Source organism: Corvus moneduloides, chromosome 2 (assembly GCF_009650955.1).
Source record: "Corvus moneduloides isolate bCorMon1 chromosome 2, bCorMon1.pri, whole genome shotgun sequence".
NCBI classification, from domain to species: Eukaryota; Metazoa; Chordata; class Aves; order Passeriformes; family Corvidae; genus Corvus; species Corvus moneduloides.
Genome location: NC_045477.1, coordinates 118,689,999 through 118,714,882, shown reverse-complemented (window position 1 = coordinate 118,714,882; position 24,884 = coordinate 118,689,999). Strand labels below are relative to the sequence as shown.

Here is a 24,884-nt window from a genome sequence, read left to right as displayed (position 1 = left end):
TAGAATATGGGATTCACACTCATAAGTGAACAGGGTATTCCTTAACACTTTGCATTTGGTTCATCATTTTTAACTATTATTATTTCAGCAATGCTCAGTGGGTTGGTAGCCTTTTCAAAACACAGAAACATAACCCTGCCTGTTTCTAGATTTCATGTTTTATCTTAGAATGTCTGTTAAGTAGTGCAGAAATAAGTGCTAAAGTTTACTTGAAGTTTGTGAGTGTAAAAGAACCTCAGCCTCTTATTAAAATTTTTACTTTAAAATATAAAAATATGCTATGAACTTTCTGCTAATGAAACCTGTTATAGTTCCAAACGGAATTTTTTGTTGTTTGAATGTGCACATGGCCATTGTTATCAATAAACTCTCCGAGAGGTGTGCATAAGTCTTAAATTTTACCTTTATTTTTTCTTCATCGTTTAGAACTGGTTTCTAAGTGGCCACTTCTGTAACTGATTATTTTTTTTTTCTTTAAAGAATATTTGTTCACACTTATGATGATTTGACATAATTAATGTCTTAATAACCATGATGGCAACACAGACATTAAGTATAGACAACTATCAAGATGGACAACAGGTAGGTGTGTTTTCATTTCTCTAGGAGCTAAATACAGTTAGGAGGAAGAAAAAAAATAGTGACTTTGTCCTTAGTGCCTGCTTTGGCATTGTTTAAGCTGGAATAATGAAACATACTCATGTTATCTCTGGTCATGATGTTTCTTTTTTTTGTACAACAGGCTGTGCATTTGTACACTTTAAATTGCCAAATTAAAATGTTGTTAACTGGAGACAAGTCATGAGGTGACCTGTACTCTGAAGACCCATTTTTCTGTTACTCTGTGTCAGCCCTGAGCAATAAATACAAGTACTTCTGTCAGCAGATGGCAACAACAGGGAACAGTCAGAAGAAAACCAGCAGCCTTCCACATCTCTTATAAAATGTTAATCTGAACGCAGTCAGATTTTTGATTTTTAGTTGTATTGTTTCTTTCTTTTATTGCAATTGTGATTTCTCTCTCTCCTCTTACCTACCTTACATATTTGACTTTATTCCCCCAGCAAATACATACCATCCTGTGGCAGTGAAAGTCAAATATGTATTTTTCTAAATAACAGACTGGGAGAGAGCTTTTTCTTCCTGTTTGTTGCATATTTCAAGCTCTTGGTGTCCAAGGTAGACAGGTAATTTGGGTGCCTGCTGTTTTTCTAGTTTGGAAATGGCCCACAGAAAAAACTTGAAGTTTTAAGTGAGCTTTTTCTTCCTCCTAGGGAGATAGAACCCTAACAGAACTCTGCAGATGTATGGCCAACATTTATAATCACTTGTCTGAGTCATCCCCTAATTTGCTCCTCCTTCCTGTCATTAGCCAAGAAATGAGTCCATTAGTTGCATCTTCTTTTTTTTGCAAGCATTCTGGCTTGAAAATCATTTTTGCTTGCTGAGGGAGCTCTTTGCAAGGCAGGCTGCTCTGTTGGGTGAGAGATGCTGGATTTTCTCAGTTTCTGACTTTGCTAGGAGGTGGCTTGGCCCCAACAGGTAATACAGCACAAACCTTTTGGTTCTTCCAGACTGTGTTCAGAATAGTAAAAAATTTTCTGTTCCTGTTGTGTGGAAATAAATTAAATTCTGTTAAAGTCAGGTTCTCTAATAGTTTCAGGAGGCCTTCCTCTCTGCAGCTGTCAGTTCTGGCTGCCTGGAGATACCTAGAACAGCATCTGTCCTCTACTTGAGATAAAAGAGAAGTAAGAGAAAAGATTGCAGTGGTTTCATGTCTTTGTGCAGATGCTCAAACGGGAGGAAACCAGAGTTTAGGCTGAGGGGTGGAAACTGTGACTTTCACAGTTCTGGTTCCTGTAAGACCTTTAGTCCAAAAGGTATTTAGCTGGAGGTGATGGAAAAACCACTTTCAGCACCTTCAAAGCACCCCAAAGGTATACCCAGCCTCCTAATGCAATTTAGGAGGTGGTCAGGTGAAGCTGTGGCTCTGTGTTGCTTTTCCATGGTATAAATGTGTGGTAAATGGATGTGTAGAAGGAGTTACTGCTGTTTTCATGTAGTTTGATAGTCCTAAAATACTTGGTCATTACAGTATGTAAAATGGAGTGCTAAAGGTCATGGGAGATTATGCTTCTATAATTGAAGGACTTGAGGGACACAGAATATTTCAGATCTTTTTAAGAAAATGTGCATTTTAATGGGCGGAAAACCCAAGAAGATCCTTTTCCTCAGTATCCTGATACAAGGCACAGTAAGAAATAAGAAAGAAAACTTAAGAGGATAAATTTCTTTACATTGATTTCATCCTAAAGGATTTTTATGCAGACATTCCCATAAACTTCTTGGAGCAGTATACTATAGGCTGTTCCAAAAACAGCCACTGCAGAAACAAAATGCTTTAACAATTTGCTAATATCTGTCATTCCCATTTTAAAGCCAAATGCTAAAACTTCAAGTGACCTTTATCCATCAAAAAGTGTCAGGGATTAAAAGATGGGTTTTGTTACTGCTACAACTTCTTGAGTCACTGCCAAGTCACACCAACCTTCTGGCAATTTAGGAGCCCTTTGCACTGCTCTTCCCTTAGAACACAGTACCCTTATTTTACGTCAGGGCTACAGATTTACTTAGAACTTACCCTTTTTTCTACAGATGCAAGTGGTAACAGAGTTAAAAACTGAACAAGATCCCAACTGCTCTGAAACTGATGCCGAAGGGGTGAGTCCTGCCCCTGTAGAATCTCAGACTCCAATGGATGCAGACAAGCAGGCCATTTACAGGTAGTGATGGACTCGTGTTCTGTGTTTTGAAGGGTAAAGGATAGGGTAGAGGATTTATTTTTTTTAATAAAGAAATAATAAGTAGCTTAAAATCAGGTGATCTCTTGGCTGTTTCCATAGTTTGTAGGGAAAGAAGGAGATCAAAAAGTCTTCACTGTCAGTCATCAGCCAAGGAAAAACCTCCTGAGGTGGTGGGATTCTTCAATTTCAGCAGAGTTTTAAAGGGTGGCTGCAAAATTTAGCAAGCTACTTAGACTTTAAACTATGGTCCCTATTTGTCATATTGTAGCTTTTATCTTTAATACAAGTTTTTACTTTTATTGTAATTAGGTCAATCTTTACTCCTTTTTCTTTAGGGATAACAATCTATTCCCCAGTAATTAGCTCAAAATGGATTAAATATTGATGTATGAACACACTAATTTGAGACTTTTCAGTGTTAAGTGCTGTGCTAAGCAGTTTGCTCAGGTTTGATGGGGTTGGGTGTTCTTTCAGTTTAACTACTTTATAAAGACAGAGTTATTACTGGTTTTCAGGTTAAAGGGGAAAAAAAAAGGGAAGAAGCCAAACAAAACACCAAAAATTCCCAACCTGAGGCAGAAGGATGTATCCATTCATTTACAGACTTGTGCTAACTACATCATCTTCTCCTCAGAGCATGATTTCACAGGAGGCTTCTGAGCTCAGCCTGAATACTCTTCTCAATTTTTTAAAGTTATTTCATGATGTATAAGTATGGCTTACATTAAAGAATAAATGAATTTTAGCAGGCTTCATTTAAATCTGCATTCATCCTATTTGTAAGTCCTAAATCTCGTTTCTAGTGCGCTGTATTAATCTATCTCAATGCCACTCAATTACAGTGAATTAAACAGTCAGAGCTTTTTTGCTTTTGATTGTTCTCTTTAATTAAATATATATGTATTTTACTGCTGTATTTGCCTCTGGAGTGTGGTAAATCAAAATGAAAATAAACTCCTATCTTATTTTGCTCTAGCCAGTGGTGTTATATGCAGTCTCTTCCAGAACTTGGCACACCCATGAGTAACTGTGAGCTTTTCTGAGCTAGATGTCTTAATTTTCACATAAGTGAAAATACTTATTCATGTATTTAAACTTTTTTTTTCTAGGCACCCACTATTTCCCTTGTTAGCACTATTATTTGAAAAATGTGAACAATCTACACAAGGCTCAGAAGGCACAACTTCTGCCAGCTTTGATGTAGATATCGAAAACTTTGTAAGGAAGCAGGAGAAAGAAGGAAAACCTTTTTTCTGTGAAGATCCAGAAACGGATAATTTGGTAAGTATTAGCTGTTTGTTTCATTTCTGAAACAATCATCACATTTGCAGCTTCTTCCTAATTTCTGATGTCAACTGGTTCTCATAGTTTCTCCTCATACTTTTCTGCCTGTGAGAGATTCTTCCTTATATTAATGCTTAAAAATATTTTTTTCAATTTCTTCTGACGCCCTTTTCCCTTTTATCTGTAAATTTACACCAGGCTCTTCACAGTTGTTTCCTATTCTCAGCTGGCTGACATGAATGTATTGGAGACAAAAAGAAACAAATCCTTTCCATAGCCAGATTGACTCTGCAAATTAATTTTAGAGTGTTGGGTGTTTAACATATTTATCGAAAACATGTAATTGATGTAAATTTTTTTCCAATTTTAATTAAATCATGGTTCACTTAGTTAATGTGAGAGTTGTTATAAGATGAGCTTAGAAAGTCTTTAACATATACAATTTTTTTCTTTCATGTCATTGACTCTTTTAGGCCTTTTGAAAGTCCTTCCTTTGATATCCCCATTTCGAATATACTTGCCTTCAATATTTTACTCAAAAATGAGAGTTAGTTCTGTTCTGCATGAAGCAGGTCTGCTGACTTGCTAAGCCTCAGGTTATTTTCTTAATTTGTAACTCTCTGAATTCAACACAAAAACACTGTTTTCCTGTCTCTCTCTAATCACAGTTTCCTTTCAGAAGCACAGCTGAAATCTAGTAGTTGGAATGTAGTAGCTGTGGCTCAGTGGGTGAGGAAAGAGCAGTGGTTGTGCTTTATCTTGACTTTGGATGTCTCTTACAATGTTCTCATAGACAGACTGGTAAGACATGGACAGGAGAAATGAGCAGTGAGATGGACTGAAAACTGGGTGAACCCCTGGGCTCAAGGGATTCTGGTCAGCAGCATGAAGTCCAGTTGAGGGCTACTCAGAAGTGCTGTTCTCCAGGGACTGGTTGTGGAACCAGAGCTGTTTAACATCTCCATTAGTGACTGGGGTGATGGGGCAGAATGAACCCTCAGCAAGTTTGCAGGTGTTGTAGAACTGGGAGGAGGAGCTGACCCACAAGTGGCTCTGCCACTGTTCAGAGGTACTTCGTTGCTTTTGGAGAAGCAGAAGAATGGGAATCTCCTGGAATTCAGCAAAGGGAAATGCCAAGTACTAACAGGGGAATAAAAAGACAGACTGACTCTTCCCAGTGGTGCCCAGTAAAAGGGCAATAGGAAATGGGCATAAATTGATACACAGGAAGTTCCATTAAAGCTTTTTACTGCGAGGGTGACTGAATACTGCCCAGAGAGTTGTGGAATCTCCATCCTTGGACACAGTCAAACTCAGCTGGACATGGCCCTGAGGAACCTGCCCTAGCTGACCTTGCTCTGAGCAGGAGGGTTGGATGAAACAATCTCCAGAGGTCCCCCTTCCAACCTCAGCTATTCTGTGGTTTCCGTGAGCCTCCAAAGATTGGTTTCCCAAAGATCCTGCTTGCCTTGGCCTGTTCCCTTGCTTTTGGTCATGCATAAACATTCTCTCAGATCCAGCTTGCTTTGGTTGTAGTTGGGCTTGGTGTGTTCAGATAGTCCTTCCTGTCGTTGACCTGTTTGTGGTTTTAGTGACAAAGTCTCTTGGTTCATGTGGCCTTTCCCTTTGCCGATGGGCTGCACAAATCTGGCTGGTTTTGCTTGAGGTGGGTGAGGAGGTATTTGTTTATGTCCTGGATTCTGTGGCTGCTGAGGTCAGTAGCAGCTTAAAGTGGAACCACGTTGCAAAATCAAAAGTCTTTGGCATTGAACTCCTGTCCTGTGGCCGTATTGTTAGCTGTGACTTTCTGCTACTGGATACCAAGTGAAACCTGAGTGCAGCGTGTCCTCTGCCTGTCCTGGAGGCTGGGAGCTCTGAACAGCTGAGTTCCTACAGGCTCTTCGTTTTGTCTGGGGCAGGGAGCACAAGTTTCTGTCAGGTTGTGAAGTGGCTAGCATGGCTTTCAGTCTCTTTTTCTGCTTGAAATACTGGTGCTTGCCTCAGGGGAGACTGTAGATGGGCAATTTTTTCTGCCTTCTGTCACATACATTTTTTTTTATAGCGATAAAAAGTCTCTCTTTAGTAGAGAGAAACACTATTGTGCACCTTTGTTACATCTTCTGCTCTTGCTGTCCTTCCCTTTTTAACTCCAATGTTAATTCAGCCGTTCATCTGGAAGGAGAAGCTGTTAAAACTGATAATTAGACTGGGCTAGAGGGTGGAGCAGAGTCAAACAAATAAGGTGTAAATGCTCGCTCAGTAGGATCAACTTGGAGCCAGAGCTAAACTGGGATGAATTGAGCATCACAACATTCCAAAGAGCCAAATTCAAGTCCTATCTGAGAGTCACAGGCCTGCTACACTAAGGAAATTGGTCAGCTGCTTCATTTTTTTTCCTTTTACCTCTTTGGGAAGTAGAACTCAGCCAGACTGCAACTTCTGTGACAGAGCTTCAACTGACAGCTCCAAAACAGCAGAATGTAATTCCATGCTGCCTGTGGGCTAATTAACTAGATAACAGAAATTATGAAGGGTCATAGATAGTGATTGTGGAGTCACTTACAGTCCTGGCAATGTTCCACATTGTGCACTCACTCACTTGAAACATCTTGAATACTCCACAAGAGGAGTTTGGAGTTCATCCAGAGAACCATAGAATGTTAATCTGGGTGGCACAGGCATTAGATCAGTTTGACCAGAAAGGAAGTTCATTAAGAGCAGTGGATGCTTGCTCCAATTTGTATAGCTCTTACTAAGCTATGGTCTAGATTATCTCGTTACTTTGGTATTATAATTCCCATTCTGAATTAATTGGTGGCTTCCTGCATTAGTATTAAAAAGGATTTCAGCACTGGGAAATGCAGGTAGCATCCACCTGAAACTTAACTTTAAGGATATTGCTAAGCCTGGCTTGTAAGCCAGGTTTCAAACCCTTGTTACTATCTGCATGGAGGGATTCTGTTCTAGAGGTTCTGTTCTTCCCAGTTAAGCTCTCCAAAAGCATCAGTTGGTGATCTTGAAGCAGCAGGGCAAAGGGTCGTGGTCAATCCAGGAGAGTTGTTACCAGGCCTTTTACTTCTGCAGTGTCTTTCCCAAGGCTGGGTGCAATCCTGTGCCATGTGCTCTGGGATGACCCTGTGATTCTGTGCTGCAGAGCTCCTGTTTTCAAATCCTGTGGGAAGGAAGTGGAAGCTGAAGGTTGTGCTCGTGTTCTTACTACATTGGAAATGTGCTTTCCTAGAGATCTAACTTCCTCCATACCGTCTTGGAATGTTCTTTACATCCCCCTTAATCCTTACATCAAGCATCAGTGTCAGAAGACATGTGTTTGCTGTCAATAACCAGATTTTGGTGGTCTGTATTGCTGCCAGAGGTTCTGAAGTGCACATGCTTTCTGGAAGTGTGCTCAGCTGTATCCACATGACATGGAGTGTCATCTGTCGGAGCTCCACACCCTTTGCCCCTTACCCTTTGCTATCTCTGCCTCATTTTCACAGATAAAACAGATCCTGGATTGAAAAGGCACCAGCTGCTCTTTGTTCTCCATTAGTCTCCTTTTGTGCATAGGACATACACAGATTCCTCCATGTCTGAGAAGTTGTTCAGCATGAGTGCTTGCAGAGAGTTTTTTTAGACCTTTCACAGATTATTTTATGTTTTAAGACATTCATTGCTTTACACTTTTTTGTTGCTCACTGCTAACCCAGACGCTGCAGAAATACCACATTGCCTCAGGGTGGTTCCTGCCTCTGGTGTTGCTTCTGTTCAGAGTAAACTTTTCCCACATATGCGTGGATTTTTAAAATTTCCCCACATTAGGGCTTTGTCAAGTCTAGACACAATACAAAAAAAGGACTGTTAAATATACTCTGCCTTCTGTAGTTGAACAGGAAACTGCCTTTTTTGAAGACCCCCGAGTTTTTTGTTTCATTTGGGGTAAGGATTTTTGGTTCAGTACCCTCTTCTCAATTCTATTGAATTTTTAGTTGTGTCAGGAAGAATTGTAGTGGTGAAGTCAGCTGATGTCATTTGAATATTGACTGAACAAGCCTTTCTGAATAGTGCTTTTGCTGTTTAATTTGCAGAACTGTCCCATAAACGTCTAGCTATACCTTTTCTATCTATGTCTCATAGCTGGGGACTCAAAATAGAGGAGAGAGGTTATCAAAGCAAAACAAACGAAAGCAAAAGAAGCACAAACACAGAGTTTGTGTTCTTCCCCTGAAAATCTAAGTTGTCCCAGGAGGATTTGGGTCAGGGAGGTAGGTGAGCTGTGAATGTACATCTTTTAATTGGGCTTTTTGAAAATGAAAAGAGTTGTTTGCATGAGGAGATTATGTGTCAGTATATGGAGATTCTTTCGTGTATGTTGCCCACATATGTAGTTGCTGTGTGGTCTGAAATCCATAAAAAACTGTGACTCTGTGTTTCACATCAGCAAAGGTGAGCTGGGGATCATGACCAAGGCAGTGCACGCTGTGTCTGTGCCTTTGCACCACGGGCTTGAGGCACTGAAGGCAGGACACAGCCACAATCTGAAGCGTATTTAGGGTTAAAGATACCATTTCTTAAATTTGGAGACATACTTATATATGAATAGGCTCTGGATAGCAAGAACTGGCAGTTTTTCAGTAACTTTTCTTTCTCTGCTCAGTAGTTTACCATTATCTTTACTTAAAACAATTGCAACACTAGTGGAAGGTGTCCTTGCCCATGGCAGGGGTTGGAACAGGATGATCTTTAAGGTCCTGTCCAACCCAAACCATTCTAGGATTCTGTGAATATACACAAATCTCATGGTTACTTCATCTTTGTGCATTTCTCTGAAATTATACTCCAGGTTTATTTAGACAGCTGAAAAGACTAAATCAATTTGGTTATAAAAATACATTATTCCGTGGCATATTCTATGCAGCAGCACTGAATAATGAAATATTACTGCTGTTGTGGCCTGTCTGAAAACATTTCTTTGTCTCACTTTTGTCCAGCATGGGTGATTTTATCAGGAGTTCTTGATTTTTGTAGTTTTAAGGAAAAAGTGAACTTCTGCTAACATTAAGTTCAGTTCACCCATGCTGCAAGAGAGCAGCAGCCATATGGCCATGGTTAATGTAGCTGTAAATGAGTCAATAAGTCCTGGTGACAGGCATGGCATATTTACAAAGCTTTGCTTTCCTCCTAACCGCAGTAGCACAGCTTCCTGCAGGAGTAGTGTGATGGAGAGGAGCTCTGCAGAAACCTGGGTAGTGTTACTGACTCTGGGTTTGTGGTTAATTTTGACTTTAATTCAATTTTCATCTCAAGTACCAACCATCAATTTTAAACTGAGTCTAAGCTGAAGAAAGGACTTTTATTTTTCCTCCAAGTACATGCTGATAAATAAATAATACATATATGGCTAATGTTTAAGAAACCCCAACTCTCTTGACTAAGCAAAAATAAACTAATCTCTAGCCTGGTCAAATATTATGTGTCCAAAAGCATATTTTGTTACCTTAGTTTTAACTGAATGTTTAAAGCATTCACTAATATTATGTGCAATTTGTTGATTGTCACACATGAAGAATTTTCTATTTCAAGCTCTTTTGTCTCTGAAACAGAGACAGAATTTCTTGAAACACAGATGAGCTTTGTTTAATGTTAAAATTTATTTAAATTTGCATGCTTTAACTTTGCTGTGTTTAAAGGTGCTTAAGCACTGTTTAAACAGCAACCTGGGCTGGGTTAGATCTCTGGTTTGTGTCTCAGTGCTGGGTCATTGCTCTTAGTGTTTCAAAGGCTTTCAGTGTCATAGGTCAAAAGAGTTACCAGATATTCATTTGGATCAACTCCCTCAAATCTACAGCTCAGGTTTTTCTGCAGCTCTTTTTTGAAAGATGTATGGGAGTTTTTTTCCTTTCTGGCCCTGAGAAGAAGCACAATTTCCTTTTTTTTTTTTCTTTTTAATCACTTAATTTCTTAATTTTTTTTCATCTTGTTTGTTTTAACACACAATAGTCTACACTGAGTGGGTGTCCTAGAACTGGAGTATCTTCTGCTGAAAAAACAAGGAAAAGATGTGTCTCAGTGAAAGTGTTGTGGTGGAGAGGGGAGCACGCCCAAAAGTTTTCCTGCCTTGATCTCCTTTGGGTGACTTGAGCAAAGGCATCTTCAGCTCCCAGTTGGCTTCTTGAGTTGGAAGTAATGGGTAGCTTAGTTTGGAAGGTATCATTTCTGTTCACTGGGTTCAATGGTCTGCCCAGGTAAATAACCCCTTGTATAGGACAGGTTTTTCCAAATAATTGTAAAGTCAAGCTCTGCACTATGCTTCAAAATGACAATTGTTCAGTTTCATAAAACTGAAGGATATTTATCTCAGAGATCCAGCACAGCACAGAAATGTTGGGGGTGGCATGTTGTATAAAAAATAATTACTTTGCTGGTGTGTTGTGTACATATTTGAATGTCCTGGATTTCCTACTGCTTTTAGACCATCTGGATTTGGTTTTAGCTTCTGATGTTCTGCCATGACCCTTACAATCATCTAAGCTATTTTTATGCAGTATGTAATGCCATTGGTTATCCGGGCTTACAGTGTTTTTCTCACACGAAGCATGGCAAGTATTCTCCTCACACACATATCTCCTGTACTTGGATTTCCATTTAAACGTGGGGGGGTTTTAAATTTGGTTTAGTGCTTTGTATTTAATGTTTTGTATTTCAGAATCAGTCTCCTCACCTGGAAGTTCTTACAAGATTTTACCTGAGAGTTGTTCATCTTTCACATACAATCACAGAGGAACTTAAAAGCTGTAGCACTGAAGAACTGTTTGATTAGTTTAAGCTTTGGTGAACAGTGTGACTAAATTTGGGACCTCTTAATTCTAATTTTATGGAAAAATAAAAGCTTTCATCCTCCCTAACAATCTGTGTGACAAATTTATGCTTAATCACAGGAGAGTCTTCTTTCTCACTGTATGTCAAACTCATCTGTACCTTTCTGGTTTCCTTGTGTCAGGGTGTAACATGCAGCTGAACCTGGTAGTTCTGATTTATAGATCTCAAGAGAACTGCTGCTGGCCAAGCCTGTCCCAGCCCTGCTTTCCAGATAATTTATGTGGATGGGATTGCTTTCCATCACTTCCAGTCTTGTGTGGTCTGTGACCCAGAGTTGTACGAGGGGGTTAAAGACCACATGAACGTCCAGGCTCATCCTGTGCCCTGTGACACCTGAACTGCTCTGTCTTCCTGATGTGTCACATGTGACAAAGATCACTTTGTTGCCTGTTTTGTTTTCCCTGTGTGGCAGTTTACTTGTGTTCCTTTCACATTCCAGGACCTAGCAATTAGTACCTCTGCTTTAATTGGGTGATCTGGATGTTACTGGAAAGTAGTGTTTGCTTAAATCTCACATTAAATATTTCTTTTTTAACGAACAGTTATTTTGGTTCTAATTTTTTTTCTCTCCCTCAGATGGTTAAAGCAATCCAAGTTCTACGTATCCATCTGCTCGAGCTAGAAAAGGTTAATGAACTCTGCAAGGATTTCTGTAGTCGTTACATTGCCTGCCTGAAGACAAAAATGAACAGTGAAACTCTACTAAGTGGAGAGCCTGGAAGTCCTTATTCGCCTGTGCAATCTCAGGTGTGTTTCAAGTACTGTTCAGTGGATTTTTGCTTAGATTTCCTTAGGAACCTATAGCTACACTTGTATTGCTGCCAGTTTGCAAACAGAGGTTCTGCAGTTTCCTGTATTTTCTCAAATCAGTTACTAGAGGTTCTGCAGTTTCCTGTATTTTCTCAAATCAGTTACTAATAATACAAAGAGTTGGGTTTTTGTTTGGGGTTTTTTTTTTGTTTCTTAGTTTTCTGGGGGTTCTTTTTGTGCACACCTGTATGCCACTGCCTGATGGACAAATTTGTTGAAATGTGCCAGAGCACAGAGTCATTTTTTTATTGTCTGTCTTCCTTTCATGATTTTCTCTCAGTTCAGCAAGAGGAGATATTCAGAACAGCCTGGATTTGCTATTTTGTTGGAAGGAGGTTAGGAAACAGAATAAACAAAGAAGAAAAATTTTCCTTGTTAAGGCCTCCTTAGTCTGCCTCCTTCATTAAAATATTGAGATGACTGATACATTTTATACACAACCTATATTCTGGAATAGATAGACAAAGTCTGACGGATTAAATTCACAATATTGCATTTTCTGTATTAAATGGACCACAGTTAATTATCAGCAGTTAATAGGTGATGGTTTTTGCTGTCAGAATGAGCCCTGCCACCCCAGTACCCCCTGGATCCCGAGTCTTAGGGCATGGCCCTTCTCTGAATTACTCATGTGTCTGATGCTCCGTATTAAAAAAAGCCCCAATGACTTTTAAACTTCTCTTTCTGGACTCCTTATTTAGGTTTTGGTGTCTGGAAGTGTGGAAAGGAGATTCTAAAATCAGGCAAAAACAGCTTTTAAAAGGGTTTTTCTGTATATCTCTTACAGTTTTCTGTAGAGAAAAGAGGGACCTATTTTGCATTTGCAATGAAAAGAGATTATTCATACATACTAAGGAAATGTGTAAGAGTTAAATGTTCAGAGTTGAGTAAGAGCTATCTTGAGCAGAATAAAACATTGAATATTTAATGCATTATGTTGAAATTGAAGGAATGAAGGTAATAACTAAAATTCTAAAGCTTTGATACTTGTAATAAGAGCATCAAGGGTCATTTCATTTGTCCTTTTTCCCTCTTGCCTTTGGAAACTGTTTCTCTTATTCTTTATAGACCTAGAACTAAAATTTCTCAAGATAGTTTTGCATCTTTTCTAACAGTTGCTTTTTGTGAGGGTTTTCAAAGGTAATGGTTAGTGATAATGAGGAAGTTAATGTAGATAATGAGGTATCTTTCTCTTTGAAGGTAAACTCCAAATGTATTTTAGAGCCAAAAATACATAATACAAATTATAAAAATACACAAGCATACTTGATCTCCTTACATTTAAAAGAAAAGTTTTAAAAATGTAAGCAACTAATTGTTTTATTTTTCTAGCAAATTCCAAGTGCCATTGCAGGCACACTCAGTCCCCAAGGGATCATGGTGCCAGCATCAGCATTGCAGCAGGGAAATGTAACTATGGCAACAGTAGCAGGTATGACACACAAAAACGACTGGCACCTTGCTCTTCATCTGGGTTTCTTTTATAGTTGTTACAAAAACTACACAAATACTTTTATAAATGTGTTTTAATACCTGAAAAGTTGTTGTAATACAGTCAAGTGCTTCACTGGTTTATGAATGTTTATTTAATTCATGTGTATAGCAAGTATGCCTATAGGAGTGGCAGTTACATATGTAATATTAAGAGATCTTTCTGTGCAACACTGCATTTGTTAAAAGACATTCCACAGACTGTGGTGTCTTCCTTTTTTTTTTTCCCCTTTAAAAAGAGTAATTCTATTTGACAAAAACATGCGTTGCCTAAACCATTGCACTTGTTGGCTGCCTCATGCTCCCTGGAATTTGGAACCACACCTGCAAGTCTGTGACATCCTTGCTGTCCTTGTTATATGGAAATGACATTTGAGCTGAAATGTTTTATCTTACTTCTCAGCAAGGTTTTAAATCAAACCCAGCTGCCTGCCCTAAGCACTGGCCACACATAGGTGTGATTTTGGTGTTGTGACCCTTGTTGGTTGAAGACCTAACTCAGTTAAAACAACGTGATGAACTGCTTTATAGCCTGATAATCATGGCATGTTCCTTTCAAAATAGATTTGGAATGCCTAAAATACAGGGAAATAAAATCAAATTTCATACAGTTTTTTGTGGATGGAAGAAAATTGTAGTGCAGCAAAGAGCACATCTTGCATGCTGACTAGAAGAGAATAATTGATATAATATCAAAAGTCTTGGATGGTGTGCAGTGCTGATGTGTTTAAAGAGAATAATACTTGAAGGGCTTTTTCTTCCCCATAATCTGTGTTTCTGTTTTGCTTCAAGGGGGGACAGTGTATCAGCCAGTCACTGTGGTCACTCCACAAGGACAAGTGGTGACACAGGCACTGTCACCTGGGACTATTCGGATCCAGAACTCGCAGGTTTGTTTCATGGGCTCCACAGAATGGTGTTCTGGGTGGAAATACATCTCAGTGCTTTTAGAGTTTTGGTTTAAGTTTGACACACTGGCAGAACGAGTAATTAATGGTAAATTAGTGAGGCCACTGCTGTGGGAGTTACAGGCTGTATAATATGTCACAAGGTCCCCCTTGCCACAACAGGTCATCAGAGTTCCTACCTGTTAATTGTCTTCCTTTACTGGTGCCAGAAGAGTGTAGGGACATGGAATGAAAAAAAACCCCAAACTAAAATTAAAAAAAATCTCCTCCCTAAACCCAACAAACAAAAAAACCCAACAAACAAAATCCCCCCACCAACACAAACCAAAAACCCCTCTGAATTAAATGAACACTTTTTCAATGTAAAACTCTTCTAATCATTGAACTATGTTTATATAGATAGATTTAATTTATTTAGATAGAATCTATAGATAGATTTAATGTATTGCATTAAGGTGCCACACTGCTGTTGTGAGAAATTTGGGTTTTTATCACAAAGGCAACCACTAGTACTGTGAAACTGTATGTATTTCAGAGTTTATCTATTTTGAGAAACATTTTTCTATAAAACTTCCAAAATACTCAGTTAAGACTTTGGGAGATCTTTAATTTTTGTTCCTTATACCCTAAAATATAAGGACCAGCACTCTTTTGAGGGAGACTCTAAAGAGTTGGATCTGAAGAGATCAAACAACTAAAGAAACATGAAAACTAGACCATCTTCTGGTACAGAAAACCTTGCTAGCTTTCTCTGGAAGTGGTAAATCAAATCTTCCTGGAATCTGGATTTCATTAAAAATGCGAATGAGGAGCTCCCATCTCCACAGCATAAAATCTTTTGGTAATCACTGACTCACTGGCTTCTCTTTTTCCTTATTCTGTCCTTCCAACCAAAAAAGTGTGCACGGAGTGTTCTTTTAATTGGCAGGAGCATATCTGTACTCACCCATGTTCTCCCCTGGAATACAGACAGCTCTGTCCTCACACACCTTTCAGAAAGAAATATGTGAAATCACTCTCCTGGACTGAAGGGATTTTGAAAAAAATGGGGATTTTTAGCTTTTATGAAAAAAAAAAATACTGAGAGGAAAATAATGCCTCTAGCCTATAAATAAAAAAAGGACTTGACCTTCTGTGTACATCTGTGACTACTCTTGATGTTAGTAGGAGTCTCGAAACCCACCTATGCAAAGGTCACCTGCAGAAGATTCTTCTTCAATATCTTCTTTTTCAGTGTTTTAGAATGCTGTGGAGGTAGGGAAAAATACTGTGGAAAAGCTATTGAAAGTTCATTATAAAGCCTCCATAGGCAAGCAGTTTATTTAGAATGTAAGACATTAATTTGGAAATTAAAATGTGCTCCAAATATATATTTGTAGTAATTTGATAGCCTAAACCTTGTTTAAAACTCATTTCCTACATATTGATTGGCTTAAGAAATTGCTCCAATTTGTCTGGAAAACCTGATTTAAAATTATTTCAGTTGCAATTGTCTGAAATAGAATCTTACATGCAATTTATATTATGTTTCTTTCTATTTCGATATAAGCATTTAAGAATGTATTCCCAAATGTTCAGATAACCAATGTGCAAATGATTTGATGAATCCATAGGAAGTGAAAAACAAAGAGAAAGAAATCTGAGTATTTAGGAAGTAGTATGAGTTTTGTGAAGTGAATTATAGGTTCTACTGTATAGATCTTAATGCTCTTTGAGAATTTAATGCATTTATTTAGCAGGACCTTTAGCATGTTTGTTTGCAACTCCAGCATAATAATTAATTTTACTTTGTCCTCCATTTAAGTCTTAAATCAGTCATATTTTACAGCTTCCATAGTTGTTTGTGTTTGCACACAGTGAGTATATTCAAGATATTCAAGCCTAATTTCTTTTTGTTCCTTCTATAAATGAGTTGTTCATTCATTGATACAGAACTGCCATTACTACGTTAACTGCCTTAATTCTTCTCAAATTACATGTGCAGCTCCAGTTGCAATTAAACCAAGATCTAGGCATCTTGCATCAAGATGATGGCTCATCCAAAAATAAGAGAGGAGTTCTTCCCAAGCACGCTACAAATGTGATGAGATCTTGGCTCTTTCAGCACATAGGGGTAAGGACTGAGCATGGTCAGTTTTTTATGTAGCTCTTTCATGTGGTCTCTTACGATTTTGCTTCATAAACAAGGTGAAGTTATTCTGTTGTCAGTTATGGAATCTCAGTTCAGTTTTCCCTGGAGTCATTTGGAGTAGTTCCACAGTCTAATGCTAGCTGACTCTTATTAATATTTTAATAAATATGTTATGTTTGTACTTCATGGTCTCAATAAATACAGTTACAAGGAGCCTTTCTTCATTTCACTGTGTTGGGAACTTAACGCTCTCTGCACCCTGGTTCATGGCACAAGGAAAAGAAATTCCACCTGTATTTTGTGATGTTTTAGCAGTATTTTTGACAGAGGAAAATTTCAAATTTTCTGTCTTTATCTCCTTTCCAATCCTTCTGATGTGTACCAAGCATGTCACTATCTGCTTGTGCTTTCAGCTGTCTTTCCTTTGCAGGAATACTTTGAAAGGATAAATGGGTCTCAAGCTATTACAATGTTTAGTTGATTGCTATTTTGCCTTTTACAACTGTTTTGCAGCAGAGAACTGATCCAGGGAAATTGCGTGTGCACTTCTTGTGTTACTTCCCATGCTCATCTGCTCAGTTCAGAGCAGCTTTATTTAACTCCAGAGTGCTCCTCAGTTCTCTCATATGACACTGCCCTGGCCAGCAGAACTAATCAGAGCTGCTCACATGCTGTGCTGCCCAGGGATCACGCTCTTTAATAAAGACTGTCAGCCATGAGAACCTTTTCCTTCTGAATTACACATGGTGCCATAGACTCTCTCGAGGATAGAATCAGTTTTTGTGTAGCAAAGCACTCTTTGTTAAATTATTTTTGTCTATAAAAGTTTGTGGGGTTTCTAAGGTTTGTGTTTTAATGAGTCAGATGGCCTTAATCCACCATCTTTAATCAGATGTAATAAAGGAGTTCTGATTTTTGATGAGGAGGTGAAAAACAAGCTTATGCCTTTTTTGTTTGCTTTTTTGGCCTCTTTAGCATCCGTATCCAACAGAGGATGAGAAGAAGCAGATTGCAGCACAAACAAATCTGACACTACTCCAGGTTAACAATTGGTAAGAGCAAAGCCCTTACTTAATATCTGTCCTTGTCTCCACGTGCTTAGCTTAGAAATAGTGAGGAATAGAACTTGGACATCTGGAGTTGAACTTACATATTCTACATATGTTACAAAATATGTATAGAAATTCAAGAGTTATGCCCTGGCACACAAGCATTTTATTTTTATAAGGTACAATAATACTCATGCCATTTAAATTATATAAGGATTCCAGAAAACATTGCAGCATTAAGGAATTGTGTTCTGTTCTAGTGCTGAGAGAGATGGAAGTACTCTCATGTCTCTTCTGCAAGTAAAGAAATTGAAGTAAAAAGGCATTTAGTGGCCTGATGGCTGCAGGTGTTTAAGAAGTTACTGTTAACAGATTCTGCTCTTGTATCAAAGGATGCCTTCCTGAGCAGTGATGTCTGAATGGAGAGGCAGTTCCTCAACTACACCAGTTCATGGTTCAGCATGTTTTGTCATGTCCTATCTTCCCTGGAGGTGTAAGATAAGACACCTGCCCTGCAGAAGAGAGGAGGGAAGGTGCTGACACGTGTCCTATTCACCTTGTGGCATCAGTTCCTAAAATTGCTGCAGCAAAGTCCCGCAGGGATCTGCCTCAGATTTCAAAGATGACACTGGGTGTGAGGCTGTGGAGGGGTCCAGGGGGGAAATAGTCAAGATAGTGACAAGATGGTTCCAAAAGTGGAACAGGGTGGCTATGCCTGTGTGACATGTGGTCATGTAGCTCTGTGCTCTGACTGCTGTCTTTTCAGCTTAGGAACCTACCAGCTGCACCTGATTTCCTCCCATTGCAGGTAAAGGTGGGTCCTGGATAATGTTTTGTGAGATTTAGGGGTGATATCCTCAGACCCAGCTCCTTGCCACAGCTCACTGTGTTGAAGTTGATTCAGTTTAAGTATTTTCACCGGTAGAAAGGGGAAGGGCAGCAGTTAGCACTCTGAAGTAAGCAAGTGAAAATCAGAGAACTGAAAGGAATCAGGACAGATCTGAAAAAATGTGTTTGCTGTTGTCTCCTGGATCAGGAGCCAGCCCTTGGAAAGCCAAGGAGCCTGTAAAATAAGTAATACAGAAGCTTAAGGGGGTAAATGAAACCAGACCAAACAAGCCAGGTTGGGCAGGGGCTAGATTTTAGGTGAACCCTAATGAGAGGAGTATCAGCTTTCTGAGATGGGCTGTCAGCAAGTTTTCTGGTGCTTAGTTTTTAATGAGATCCTGAAGTGTACAGCTGTTGTGCTGTCTGGAGAATTTTTCCTTCTGAGGTGGGGGAAAAAAATGCTGTTAGCTGCAAAATGACAGAAGTGCTTTCTTAGCTAGTTTACCAAAATCAAAGGATGCTGGTGTTCTAGGAGTGGTTCTACACTTTAAAAAGAATGTGAACCCCAGCTGATAGATTTTATATTCCTAGGGCTTTTTTTCCTGCTGCATACTTTGTGAGTGTGTGATAGAGGGAATTTGCACCCAAGGTCCTAAGTTTACCTTGCCCTCGATTGTATTTAGGTTTATCAATGCTAGAAGGCGAATTCTTCAGCCAATGCTGGATTCCAGTTGTTCTGAAACTCCAAAAACAAAGAAGAAAACAGCCCAGAACCGACCAGTCCAGAGGTTCTGGCCTGACTCCATTGCCTCAGGAGTTGCTCAGCAGCAATCGAACGAGCTCACGATGTCAGACGGTGAGGAGAGCTGCCTAAACATGGATAATAAAGTTAATTCCTCTCTGACAGGGAAATGGAGGGTTTGATGCCTCTGGGGGGAGGGGAACTTCTGGATATTTCAGTATAAATGTGGTTTTAATCTGGGGAAACATAGCAGAAATGTGTCACTTTTCCTGTAACAATTTTCTGTGGTTTAAGGAAGCACATTGTATTGGAATTTATGTTGAGAAACTGTTGCTTTTGTTTCAAAAGTTACAAAATGACAGAACAAAGGGTGCACAACTGTGATGTACAGCTCAATTCTTTCAGAGTGTGTGTGCACAGGTCAGGAGTGTCCTGTTGGATGAGCAGCTTCAGCTTCATGGCTGAGGATCTGCAGTTCCACATCTGCCTCACGTGGTTCAAACCAAACAATGAGAGGCAGAAAAATGCCATAGAGCCTCCAAAGACTTCGACTGAAGTTACTTCCTCAGCGTCAGATCAAACAAAAAGATTTAATTTAAGAAAGATAAAGAACTGCTTTAATCTCAGGATCATCCTTTCTGTCCTGCTGCCTGGTGCTTTATTCTTTCCAATTTGTAACAACTTCTCCCTCAGCCTCTGCTGGATCTGACAACAGCTTTATCCATTTAAGTCACCTTGAATCTCTGTGAAAACTCCAATTTTTCTGCAATGAATTAAGCTGGAATGCTTTGCAGAAATGGCCTTGTGATGACTTCATTGGGGAATTGCTGTAAACACAGATTTAAGATTCACAACACAAAGTTTAAGATTCCTGACCAACCTAATTCTGGCATTTCCTGATATTTAAGTATTTGACAACCTATAGAACTTCTATTTTAATGTAGTTCCTTAAGTTTCCTTCCTGTTGATTAGAAACAAGCTCTGTTACGTATAAGTAGAAGGCAAGGAAGGCGCTGAAGTGCTGTGACTGTGCTTCTGCAGGTGCTGTCGTGACCATCACAGCTCCAGTCAACATGAATGTAGACAGTCTGCAGTCCTTGTCATCCGATGGTGCTACCCTGGCTGTGCAGCAGGTGATGATGGCAGGCCAGAGCGAGGATGAGTCTGTGGACAGCGGTGAGGATGACGGAGGAGACCTCTCGACAACAAATATCAGTGGGCTGGTCTTGGATAACAGCGATTCTCTGCAGTAGGAAGCAAGAGTGTGGAGAAAAACACTTAGGAAAAAGAATGGACTGACTGACTGACTTTTTATAGTTTGCACAGCAAACATTTTACACAAGTTTTATTTCTAATATGTTTTATATGTAGATATAGAAGGGTGCACTTTTTTGTATTTCATAGTAAGCTTAAAGAGTGTTTTTGCAGGTGCAGCAACTTCTTTCAAATGTGGGGTTTTTTTGTTTGTTTCTTTTCCTTTCCTTATTTCAGAAAATTATATCTAGTAATATAAAGAACCACGTAAGCACCCCTTTGTTCTCTGAATTGGAAGTGCTGCAGTTTCTGATGAATTATGCAGTTTCAATTAGTGCTGTTATTTAACACAGCTTTTGATGGGCAGGTGATGTAAATTTAAAGCATGTGACACTAGTGTGTGGAACTTGATTATTGAGTTAGATGCATATATTTGAAAGATGCTTCTGCACCTTAAAAACTGCTAGTCTGAGGTGGACAGCAACACACATAAAAAGAAACTGTTGATGTGTGATTCAGTAGAGAATGTATGGCAGTTTAAATAAGTTTAGTTTCTCTCATAGTCCGTGAGCCTGTTTATCATTTGCTATAAAAACTCCTATTTTTACCTTGCTGGGGTTATTGGATAAAAAAAATATTTTTATAAATTCACTAGAAATTGGGATGACAACTGTATTAAGCAGGAGGAAAAAAAAAAAAAAAGAATTTCCAGAGGGGAAAAATAAATGTTTAGTATTCCTATTTGGAAGGTCTGAAAATTGACCCAATTTAATAAACAAGCCTACAGTAGCATTCTATGATTCTCAGCTATCCCACAGTGATATACTATATTTGATAATAGCATAAGAAGGGCCCACTGTTTGATGGGATTTTGATATTGTCAAACATTGATTTATATTATGTGTAAACTAATATTCAAATTGCATAACTCTGTATCTAGACTTGTATCTGAAAATATTTGCTAAATGAGTATTCAGGTAAGTAAGTTCAAATACCCACAACTTTTCCAATTATTAGAGAAATTTAACCATTTATAGTTTGTACAACTGAATCTAAAAAAAATGAAAAGTTGCCTACTATACAGTCATGAATTCTGCTATTTTATTGCATTTGAAATATTTTCCCCTAATACAAAAAGAAAAATATAACATGGATTTATATAAAATTTCTTCGGATCTGAAGTTTACTACCAGAATATACAGCAGGCTTTGTTAGAGTAGGAAATCCTTGTGTGTCATTTAAAAAACGAAGAGCTGGTGATTAAAACAGCTGGGTTTTGGTTTGGTTTTGGGGGTGTTTTTTTTGTTGTGGTAACAGTTCATTTCTTTTATTTTCCCAAAGTTTGAAGTCTGTGATTGTCTATTCATGAACACTTGCTTTTGGAACTTTGTATTTCCCGTTGTTGAGTACGAATAAGAGACTCAAGAGCCTCATGGTATGATCAACACCCTCCTTTGTCCCTGTCCATTTGTCACAGTGCCAGGACTTCCCTCTGATTTAGACCAAGTCTGGGTGTGTTTCTAACATGACAGGGAGAAAGGTGGTAGCTTTTAGACTCTTTAGACACTGTATTTGAACAAAGCCCTTTGGCAGATGCAACTATTGAATTGAATACTTAATTTCTGCTTCTCAGAACACTCAGGCACGTGCTTAGGTCCCCTTGATTTCAGGAGGATGATGGAATGTAAAGCTGGTCATGGCAGATTGTCTTCCAAGGCAAGGTTGAGGTGGTAGGAAGAAAAACTTCAGGAAGAAATGTCAGTGGCATTGCCATCCATACATGGAGAATAACAGGAGTTTCAGTGACTGGTAGATATTTTTTTTTAATGGTTTTTACTCAACACAAGAGGTGTTTCTGCTGAAACACCTGGCTGAGCATCTTCCTTAGTTCAAGTGCTGTAATGATCTGCTCCACTGGACTGGTGATTTCTAAAGAATTTGTTTTCTTCTGACTTCTCTGCTTTGCCACTAATGAGCCATGTTTGTTAAACAGCACAGGAAATGAATAATGAAAGGTTTAATTAGGAAGGCTTTGACATAGCATAACTTTCTCAAAGGCTGTTGTCAAATCCAGTTTGATCCCAAAACACTTTAAAAGACAAGCCATGTACAAATCCTGCTCCTTTGGAAACATTCAGCCTACTGCCCCTACAAAAGATAGCTTGGATTACTGGAACTCAGAGTTTCTGAGTATTTTTGTTTTTAAATACAGATTCTGTATTTTTGTTTTTAATTGTTTTTAACTCCCAGAGTGCTTCATCACCCCCACAGTTTCCATTCTGTAGCAGGTTGTATTTGTTGGTTTGTTTGGGGGTTTTATTGGAAACTCAATTGGACAACCAGGCCTCAGGGTTTGCAAACTTCTGAAAGTTTATTTTTCAGAAAGAAGCCATTTTCTAGTTAGCTTTTTTTAAAAAAATTATTATTCCCCCCACCTCACATGCAGCAGAAGTTTTATTCTTTCAAAACATTTGTGACCTTGTCTTCAGCTACTTTATCAATACCTGGAGACTGAAGTTGACAGAGTTTACTACGAAAGGGGAATATGGAATAGCTTCACTGTCAGATTAGAAACATAAAAAAAAATATAGGGATGTGAATTCCCAATACTGAAAAGCCTTCACCATTATAAAAGTATTGCTTAACATATGAAATGCAAACCTTTTCTTTCAATTTAGTGAGAAATCTGTAGTGGGTGTGAACTGCAGGGAAGTGCTTGTTCTTTTCATGATTTAAAAGAAGAAAAAACAAGTAGAGTCCTTCATTTTTTTTTTTCTTGTGTAAGAAAGATTGCTGCTTTCAGCAAAGCTTCACCATTCAGGAAAGGTACATGTTTACATGAGTTAAAAAGTCTTTATAGGGGACCTAACTTCAAGTCCATGTATTATTCCCTCCCTGCCCCCAATTAAAGTCATATTCAAATGCAATAGAACTAATTTGTTTTTTGAATCAATGTGATTCTTCTGCAAATACAATTATTGAAACTTTTAATTTCTTTTTTTTCAATCTAACCCAAAACAGGGTTCTCAGTCCAATTTTTTCAATATTCCTGGAACAGGCAAGGCAATTTTCTGTTGTTTTTTTTTTTAGACTTTGGAAGCATTGCAATTCAGGAAATCAATTCCAAAACAATCCAGATAAGTTTCTGAATGACTGTTACAAAGAAAAAATCATGTTGGAAAATACTCAGAATCAACTCTGGCTCTGCAGAAACTTTTCTACTTCTGGATATTGTGTCACAGAGGAGTCCTGCTGACCTCAGGGTAGCTCCATATGGATCCATATCAGGCTGCATTTACCTTTTTCTGGTACCTGATCTCTGTCAGGAACCTTTTGGGGAGCCCTCCAGCTCTACCTTGCCTGCATACCTGGGTCTTCTTCCACTGGAAACCTGGCTATGGATGAAGGGCTTGGCAGGGCAGGATTTCATGTTGACCTGGGGTACAACAAATTTTTTTTTTTGATGTTCAAAATATGGCCAGAAGGCAGACCCACAGTGAGGAATTGTAGTTCCCAGTTCCTGTGCTTCCAAAGTGGCTTTAGGTGTATGGAAATTCGAGTGGAGTAGGAGCACACGTGGCTCAAACCCCAGCTCCTGGCTTGAGATTGGCTCAGATGGTCAGAGCACAGTGCCAGCAACACCGAGGGCACAGCTTTGATCCCCTTGTGGGCCATTCACTGGAGAGTTGGACTCCTTGTGGGTCCCTTCCAACTCAGAGTGTTCTGTGAAATCTGTGAAATAATACATGGAATTGTTTCTGGAAAAATCAGTTCACCTTCCTGACTTTAGGAACTTGGCAGCCCACAGGATGAAACAAAGCCTTTCCAAGGGATGAGAGTTGCACTTAAACAAACAAAAATCCAGAACACCCTGGTGTTTTGAAAAATTGGAACACATGCATTTAATTGTAATTAAAGTTGATTTAACATTTTATTTTCTGAAGCTGAGTCGTCTTGGGAGAAAAAAAATGAATAAGTATTTGTCTATGCAAGACACAAATGTCAAAAATGTGTGAATTACCCATTTTTAGGTACTGTATTGTTATTGTCTTTCTGACTTCTGTTCCTTTGATTAGTCTCTTCAACATTTTAGCCTCACATTTGGCTTAGAGTTGAATAGGCAAAATGTAGTTTTGAAATCCTGTTGGAAATGTAACTAACCTTCGTTCCCTCATGAAAATCTCGCATGTTAAACAATTAAGTGAAATGTTTTGGTTTCCTAATAATAAATTCAAACTCTCACCACCTCCTGAAAACAGCATATCCATGAACATGCACGTTTAATTGTGGTGTGCAAACCATCCAACCATCAGCTGGACGCACTTCACTCTTCACTCTGGAGCTGAGGCCAAAAGCAGGTTCATTGTGCCAGACTCAAACTCAGCGTGGATTCCTTCCCTCCCTCCCCTGCCCTTGGCATGCTAAACTCCTTCGAAGACCTTCTGGGTTGTTTAATTTTCAAGTCCTACAGTAACCTGATGGTCCAGTGCAAAGTGCAGTGAAATTGGCACTGATGTGCTTTTCGGTGATTGCCCAAATCAGGAGATTTGTTCATTCCTGTCACCTGGAAATATAAAATCCATTCCTTTTCTGTGACTTAGTTCTTCAGGACCTGCTGAGTGGTCACAGTTGGTTTTGCCAGAGAAAAGCATGGTGTGAGAAGGCAGGGAAAGGCCTTTCCAACCTTGTAGACACCCATGAAGATTC

The 24,884-nt window shown here is 38.9% G+C and overlaps 1 protein-coding gene across 5 annotated transcripts in view; it reads left to right on the top strand.

Moving 5' to 3' along the window:
• PKNOX1 (PBX/knotted 1 homeobox 1) overlaps positions 1 to 24,435 on the top strand; it is a 39,092-nt gene extending 14,657 nt beyond the window's left edge. For 3 of the 5 annotated variants that reach the window (XM_032101040.1, XM_032101039.1, XM_032101037.1), the window contains 10 exons: positions 481 to 582; positions 2,656 to 2,783; positions 3,914 to 4,085; positions 11,541 to 11,711; positions 13,107 to 13,206; positions 14,058 to 14,155; positions 16,158 to 16,286; positions 17,280 to 17,356; positions 18,865 to 19,037; positions 19,965 to 20,286. In XM_032101040.1, coding sequence (XP_031956931.1) covers positions 532 to 582; positions 2,656 to 2,783; positions 3,914 to 4,085; positions 11,541 to 11,711; positions 13,107 to 13,206; positions 14,058 to 14,155; positions 16,158 to 16,286; positions 17,280 to 17,356; positions 18,865 to 19,037; positions 19,965 to 20,176 — 1,311 coding nt within the window. In that variant the 5' untranslated portion in view covers positions 481 to 531 and the 3' untranslated portion in view covers positions 20,177 to 20,286. Of the gene's footprint in view, positions 1 to 480; positions 583 to 2,655; positions 2,784 to 3,913; positions 4,086 to 11,540; positions 11,712 to 13,106; positions 13,207 to 14,057; positions 14,156 to 16,157; positions 16,287 to 17,279; positions 17,357 to 18,864; positions 19,038 to 19,964 lie in introns of all 5 variants that reach the window. The other 2 variants (XM_032101036.1, XM_032101041.1) reach the window with 2 other exon arrangements.
• Positions 24,436 to 24,884: the final 449 nt, after the last annotated feature.